Source organism: Pogona vitticeps, chromosome 5 (assembly GCF_051106095.1).
Source record: "Pogona vitticeps strain Pit_001003342236 chromosome 5, PviZW2.1, whole genome shotgun sequence".
Classification (NCBI taxonomy): Eukaryota; Metazoa; Chordata; class Lepidosauria; order Squamata; family Agamidae; genus Pogona; species Pogona vitticeps.
In genome coordinates, this window is record NC_135787.1 from 48597217 (window position 1) to 48605559 (window position 8343).

The window sequence follows — 8343 nt, forward strand, 5'->3', positions numbered from 1 at the left end:
GTTACCTAAGTGGTATGGGTTTTTTTTTTTTTAAACTGCTGCTAAGATTGCTGTTTTGTTGGAGGGCATGCTAAGTATCTCTAGGTCTTTAAGCACTTGAGAAAGCTCCAATCAAATTTTGATAATTGATTTAGTATTGTGGTACATTGTTCTGTTCTGAAATACAGTGGACCCTCTACTTACGGAATTAATCTGTATTGGAATGGTGGCTGCAGGTTGGAAAGTCTGTAGGTCGAGTCTCCATTGACCCTACAATGCATTGAAAACTGATTAATCTGTAACTGGCCATTTTTGTTCTGTTTTTGTTCCATTTTGGTTTTTTTCTGGTCTGTAGGCCGATTCTCTGGCTGCAAGTCGAACCTAAATTTTGCAGCCAGAGAAGTCTGTAACTCAAAAAGTCTGTAAATGGAGCTTGAGGGTTCACTGTAGAGCTTATTTGGACATAATGCCAGATACATTTCTTTTTACCTAAAATTGAGAGCTCTTTAAATGCACTGTTTTGTTTGTCAAGATATTATAAAGTTTGTTCTACCACTGGAGTACATTAAAGTTTTTAGATGTAATAAATTTGAGGGGTAACATACTATTTCTAAAGACCTAACTGATTAGAATGTTATTTAACAAATGGTGGGGGGAGGAATCTGATTTTAAAACATTAAAGAATGTATCTCAGAGAACCTTTTAAATTTAAACATTTAGTAGTTCACCTGAAGGGGCAATATAGGCCATATATATGATTTAATGAAAACAAAATGAGAACACAAGACTATAAATTCATTGGCTAATTTGTTGTGAAAACTATGAAATTTATTTCCATCCTGTCCTGTTGTGTTTGCAGAAGATGAACAAGTTTCTGCCGTCTAACAGAACTGGGGCTTTCTGGATCCCGAGCGAGCCAACTTTAAGGAGAGCACAAGATGATGCCCTTAGTATAGGAGCCTTGGAACTCTAATTAAAGGATGGTTGACCTGTTTGCCTCCTTTCCTGCCTTAAAGCAGCATGGGGCTTCTTCTCCCCCTTCCTCCCTCACTCTTCTTCCCCTTGCATGTGAATACTGTGAAGAAATCGCCCTGGCACTTTTCAAACTGTGTTGCTTGAAATGCACAGTGCAGCGTTCTCCCACATAACCACTGTCACTGTCTGCCACGTCACACAGTATCATTCCAGATTCCAAGATCAACACATCTGAAAGATTAACTCTGACTGCACTTCCCCATGCCTGGAAGCATTTTCTAAAAAATCTTCCTTGGATCTTAAATAGCAATCCTAGCACTTCACCTTGTTGAGATAATGAAATCAACTAGTTGACAAGCTACGTTTGGCCTTTAACCTGCTGAGAAAGAGATGTATTGAATTCCTTCAAGTACACAGTGCTTGTTTGCTTGTTTACAATGCCTTTGTTGCTATTCTAAATGTTGTGTTCAGAGGGGGAAAGTTACACCTGCAAATTACAGTATTATTTTGTACTTTTAAAATATGAGTTGCCAGCCTGTACTACTTTTACTTTTTAAAAAAGCTGTAGTGTGGCTAAGTAAAGAGTGTGGCTGTAGGGAAGATTCAGCCTTTCATTGACCTTAGAGCTTCATTTTTAAGTGTTCCACTCAAAGCACAGTTGATAAATGGTAGAATTTTCTGGTATCATAGATTTGCATTTATAGTAATCTAGGACTGTTGACTCCTGCAAGTTATCAGTGGTGGAAAAGAACAGTTTTTATCTCTTTCCTGTGCCTTGAGGAATACAGGATTGTGAGTGAAGACGTTTGTCCTTGTTAGAGGGCAAATGGCAGTCTCATATTTTACTTAAATTGTTTCCTTCTTTTCCTCTCCTACTTGTACTATAATAATGGTTGCTGCCACAAATGAGTTATACAAATAACACTTCCATTAGGGCAATTCAGGACGCTGTAATTTATGCAAGCCCTTGATACTGATTTAATAATCTCATTTTTGTTGGCTTGGCATTAGGAAATAATGAATTCTTTAAAAGAAACAGTCCATATAGGTGGAGCAACCTTTGCAATACAAAGATACTCAAAACTGTAGATGGCTTTTTATGGAACACTGCATGTGTAGAGAAGGCGGATGGATAGTAATCAACTGCTTACAGCTGCTATTAACCCTTGAGTGACTGAAATGAAATGACTCCCCCCCCCCCCTTTATATTTTTGTGTTGGTTTTGCACAGACTCCGGAAAAGTGAAGGCTGCCAATCCAAGTAGTACTCACATGTGAGGAACTGCTGGTCTTGGATTTTTTTTCCATTGAACTCAACTGATCATATTGATCAGTAGATAAACGTAAATAGCTTCAATGTCTAAAGATCAAATTGCAGTGTTTTTTTCACTGTATTGAACAATGTCAGTGCTTTATTTAATTATTTTTTTCCTGTAATCATGGCTTTTTGTCAATTTGCTTATATATCACATTGTCAATTATGCATTTGTAATTTTACATGTAAGATGCATTTGCCAGTTTCATTATATAGGCTATGGACCTCATGTGCATATAGCAAGACAGAACAAACCTAGCTGTATCACAAGTTGCACAAATGTTATATAGGCATTGAGTAATTGTAGACCATAGGACTGCTAATCTCAGTTCACTCTGTGATGTCAAGTGCAGAATGTACAACTAACTGGTGATTTCCTCATACTTTTGATACTACTTGTACCTGTATGTCTTTTAGAAAGACATTGGTGGAGTCTGTATCCCTTTTGTATTTTTAATACAATAATTGTACATATTGGTTATATATTTTTGTTGAAAATGGTAGAAATGTACTATGTTTATGCTTCTATCCAGTTTGTATGAAGCTGGAATATAAATAAATATAATGTTAATGATCCCTCTGTTGTTTTGTCCTTTCTTGTATATTTGTTTAAAATGTAATATTCACACACATGTCTATAAGAATCACATGTTTAGTTTTCCATGCTACTGAGGGCTTTTTGCTTATTACATAAACCAAGAACCAAGTATTAGAGACTTCAGCGGAGCTTTACCTTAGAGTGACATGTCACCAGTATTTAAAAATTGTAAAGTCTTGTCTGTAGTGACAGATAAGCTAATGTTAACTAAATACTGCTGATAAATTAAGACTCAGCTCCTTGACATCTTGCTGTGAAAGCAACTTGAGGAGAAAGTAACGACAGAGATCAGCTCTTTTTTTACCTGTCCTCAGCTTGCTGCCCATTGTGATCAATTTGAATAAGCAGTTGTTGTAAAAAGTGATGTTGTTTCACATCCAAGCCAGTCTCCAAGATTCTTCAGTCAAAATATCTCCTTCTTGCACAACTTTTCTCATTTATTTTATCTTGAATGATAAGCTGTAACAATTTGTACCTTTTGTTTCTCATTATGTGACCATTATGTATTTTATAAGCTCTTGATCTTTAATCATTCAATATAATACTTTTTTCCTCACCTTTTAATCCAGGACATTGCATCACCTTGTGATAAATTCACAATTCAAATCTTCTATAGTAGCCTGTACCTAAAGTTCACAATTCTGTGCCACAGAGTATTGCTGAGAATACATACAGTGGTGCCTCGCAAGACGAACACCTCACAGCACGAAAAACCCGCTAGACGAATGGGTCTGGTTTTGGTGCCTCGCAAGACGAATGTTCCTATGGCCCTGCTTTGCAAGACGAAGCCCCAGGAGGCTTCTGAAAGTGGCACTTTGCTGTGGGGAGGGCAGGGGCAGGCCCTCCACCCCGAACCCAGTGCCGCTTTCAGAGGTCCCCCACCAGTTTTCCCAGCACCATCGCAGTGCTGGGGGAGGGGGGGCAAGCCTGCCACCCCCTCAGCAAAGCACCACTTTCAGAGGCTTCCCCCGGGGGCAGGGGAAAAGCACCATTTTTTTATTTCCAGCTCTTTTTCCCTGCCTTTTTTGATGCTGGGCAAGCCCGGGGAAACCTCTAAGACCCAGCGCCAATCAACTGTGAAGCAAGGAGGCCGGGAGTGGAAAAGAGCATAAAATGGCTGTTGCCTCCCTGCTGGGTCCGGGCTCTCAGCTGTTTGGCGCTCTTTTTCCGGCTTTTCGGGGGCTACCAAGGCACTGTGAGGAGCCGGGCTCAGTCTACAGTACCCGGTAAGTGACTTTATTTTTTTTTTTTTAAATTGTTTCTGACTTTTTTCCCCATAGGAATGCATTAATTAAATTTCAATGCATTCCTATGGGAAAATGTGCTTCGCAAGATGAAATTTTAGCTGGACGGCATTAACTGTGGAATGGATTAATTTCATCTTACAAGGCATCACTGTACATATACAAGAGACGTTCTCAAAGCTGTTTTTACATATTGTTGTATCTTGCATTCTTCACCTTAAACAGCTCTGGACTATCTCTTTTCTGACTTCTGTTTTGTGGCTATGATCTCAAGCAAACTTGAGGATCCTTGCATTTGTGAACACACTCCACTCTTTCATTTGGATCTTTAAACTGTATGACTCAGCCTGTTTGCTTTTAGTGATTATAATAAACAGAAGTCAGACAAAAAATATTTGGGTGCAGTTAGCTCTTGAATATTTTTTAAGCAAAGCATATTGTGATTAGGTTTGATGGTTGCCGTGTGCGACCCCTGTGTTGGCACGGGAATGAGAGTCGGAGGCAGTTCCTTATTTTTAACACAACTGGACTTATTGTTAAACAAACTTAACTCCATTGGCTCAAACGGGTCCATTAAACTAATTTCAGGTAGAGGATGATACCATCACACCTTAACGTCAGGTGTCTTAATGTCTCTTCTTATTGTGGGCCCGGACCAAATTGCTCCCGGTCGGTCATGGGCCTCAGGGGGGTGCTCCTCACCGCACACACCATCTCACAACAGGGGTGTCTCACCCAATCTCCCTCTCATTGAGGCTGGAGTGAAGAGGGACTAGGACGGATCACCCTCCTCCCCCCACGTTGGTTGCACGGATATACTACTACCGTCCATTCCAACAGCTCCAAATCTTCCCCTCTCGCATGTATGTCTCTGGGGTCAGGCAGTAGCCCTCCTCCAGCTTGGAGGTTTGGAAATGCTTTAAGTAGCGTGGCGAAGCCCTCTTGTCCAGCACTCCACTCAGTTTGTACTGCCCGGTCTTTCTTGTCTGGTTGCACGTCCGTTATGATACTAAAACTTTGTGCGTCTTCTGTCTCTTTTATATCTCCCTCCCACACAATCAAATCTAGCTCCTCCCCTCTCTCATCAGCCAAGCATACTTCCAATGACTCTCTTTCCTCTACTTTCTCCTGCTCTATATCCACTAGTATGCCCTGCACAGCTCCTTGTCCTTCCTCTGAGCTCTGCTCCATGGAAGATGGCATACTGGCTCTCTCTCCTTCACACATACAGTGGTGCCCTGCTATGGGGAAACATCGCTATACGGAACTGAAAATGCCATAGAAACGCATTAAACTTAGTTTAATGCGTTCCTATGGCTCCTAAACTCACAGTTGTGCGAAGTTTCCCCACAGCACCGCCATTTTCACACCCTCGGTAAGCGAGGGCAGGGCGCAAAAACGCTGCGCATGGCCATTTTGGGTGTCCAGCGGCCATTTTGGAACCGCCGATCAGCTGTTTGAAAAAATCGCTATGCGAAAATCGGTAAGCGAAACGCTTACCGATCGTCGCAAAGCAATTTTTCCCTATCTAAACATCGCAATGCGGTCGCAATTGCGACATCGCCATGCGGATTCATCGTTAAACGGTGCGCTCGTTAAGCGAGGCACCACTGTATTAAAAGCTGAGAACATTTGTTTTATTTGAAGGAAGTAACTGAGGCTATCAGGAAGAAAATGAGAGAGAAAACAACCCTGCCCCAAATGCCTAGGTAAACTATTCAGCCCTTTTAGGTTTTTAAATAAAAGTTGAAAACGTAAGTAGCAGAGATTTCTGGCCCCACTAACTGGTTTTTTGCTCTGTCCACATGGAGAAGGACAGTTTGTAGAGAAGACAGTGCTACATGTGGAGCCTCTTGATGCAATCAAGAGCCCTGATTTTTTAAGAGGTACAAAATTGGCACTTTTAAGAACAGCATATATTCTACATTGATATTTAACAGATACTTAGGTTTTTGGTTAAAACTTTTATCTGTTATAAAGTGTTTTTATAATTTTGATTGACTATGCCTGGTATTTTTGAATAATAATAGTGTACAGTCAAGGCAATTCTGACTTATGGTGACCCTTTTCAGAGTTTTCTAGATAGATAGTACTCTGAAGACATGTACCATTCCCTTCTGGGAGTGCTCTGGGACTACACAACTTGCCTTAGGCCACACAGGTTGGCTGTTCTCCTGGGAGGCACAGTGGGGAACTGAACTCCCAACTGCCAGTTCCACAATTAGATACTAAACTCACTGAGCCAGCACATACATTAGTAGACCATGGAAATTCAGAAATCAGTGCTGTATGCTTGCATTCTAAGAGTGTTAACTCCTGGGAATATACAGTGCTCTCGTAACATGATATCATGTGGTAAAATATAATCCTGGAGGAAACTGTCCTGTTTTGAATTTTTATAGTGTTGGAGATAAATGATACTGCTATGATGTATCATGATGTGAAGTCATTTTCCATACCCCGTTTTAAGAAATTGCTGGGATAGAATTGACGCCAGTTAGCGAAGGCATTTCACGGCATCACATCCCTATTCAGTTCAATTGCAACAAACTGAGCACCTAGTCAAAAGCATTGCCCAGAATATTATGAGTCGTCATATAAGCTATGAGTAACATGTTGTGGCTAATTGCAGGTATCAGATAACATGCCTGGACACATTCAGATTATATGCCTATTTATGCCTTAAATTGTACAACCAAAACGTGCTCCAGTACCCCATTAATTATCTGCAATTAGTCACTGCAAGTTGTGTAGACCTTATTCATAAAAACTAATGTTCTGATTATTTTTTAATTTGAAAGAAAGAGGGAAGACAAAACACTACAAGAAATTGAATCATGTAATTTTGAAGAGTATGACTATTGAGTATGCAGTGCTGCAGTTTTACTTTAAGGGAAAAAAATGGCTTGAGATAGTTACAATGGTTTGGGTCCAATTTATTTTGACAGATAGCCTTCATGCATAATAACCTGCCTGGAATGGGAAGTGCTATTTAAGAATCTGCAAAGGGACAGGGCTTCCTTGGTGGTGCCTTCCACTGGTTGAACTCTGCCTTATCATTGCTAACTATACTAGTTTATTGGATAATCTTGTGTATATGAGATAAATACATTTAAAATGCTAAATAATACTATATTACTACTGTATTTTACCATTGCTTCATTGTACAGTATTGCCATTTTTCACTAGAAGATAGCCTATAAATCGTTTTACTAATGACAGCAGCAATTTCATGTATGGTTTTATTGTAATGTTATGTTGTTTCTCATTCTGAAAATATGTTAATGTCACTTGTTAAGATTAATGTATGTTCTGTTACCATATGTGCATGCAGTACTGATGTTCTACTGTCTTCTACTGCTAGATTTTAAGACTTTCATTTGATGAAGGTCACTTTGCTTCAACTGTGAAACATACATTTTCAAATGAGGTGTCCCAGCATCTTTAAAACATGGACTGAATCAATATGCACAGCGCAGTCTGCCAAACAGAAGGCATGGACTTGAAAGAAATGTCCTTCACTTATTTGTGAGGATATAGCCACAATAACTTATTGATTATGTTATCAGCAACAGCTAACAATTTCTTTAAGATTCAAGATAAATATCACCTACACTTGAGTTGTTTCAGATTCCTTTTTGATGATTAAAAAAAGGTTCTTAGAACAGACTGAGGATAGAGGAATATCAATTCCATCAAAAATATTGATAAAAATCCTGTTGTGTAGCAATGCTGGAATTAAATGGTGCAACTTTAAATAAATCACCACAGAATTATCTATTGCATAATGAGTCACATGGCTCAGGGCACATCTGATAATGGCTACAGTGATTTCTTAATTTAAAGTAGTTTGCCTCTATAAGTTATACAACTAGCATTATGTCAGCATAACTATGCAAGATTATTTTGGGCATTTTGTATCTTGGAATTTGAAGTCACTTTAAGATACAATATACTTATTACGTTTACAATCTTTCTTTCAAGGCAATCAAAGTGAATCTTTTGAGGTTGTACATTCTGCTACCAAGTAACCTACTTTCAAAAAGTTTTTTCCTAATGTCTGCTTCTTTTTCTTGTAATTTTAATCCATTATTTTGGGTCATAGCATTTGAAGCTATCAGGAGACATTTATTCAGACATCTGAAGATGTTAAACATACCATTCCTCAGTCATTTATTTTCCAGGCAAAAACCTCAACCAGCCCTTTAGTCACCCTTTGGGCATGTCCTTGGA

At 39.3% G+C, this 8343-nt stretch overlaps 1 protein-coding gene across 7 annotated transcripts in view; it reads left to right on the forward strand.

Moving 5' to 3' along the window:
- The window catches only part of RAPGEF2 (Rap guanine nucleotide exchange factor 2), a 217572-nt gene extending 214728 nt beyond the window's left edge, over positions 1 to 2844 (forward strand). For all 7 annotated transcript variants that reach the window (XM_020781418.3, XM_020781421.3, XM_073001508.2 and 4 more), the window contains one exon: positions 839 to 2844. In XM_020781418.3, coding sequence (XP_020637077.3) covers positions 839 to 864 — 26 coding nt within the window. In that variant the 3' untranslated portion in view covers positions 865 to 2844. The remainder of the gene's footprint in view (positions 1 to 838) is intronic.
- The last annotated feature ends 5499 nt before the right edge of the window (positions 2845 to 8343 follow it).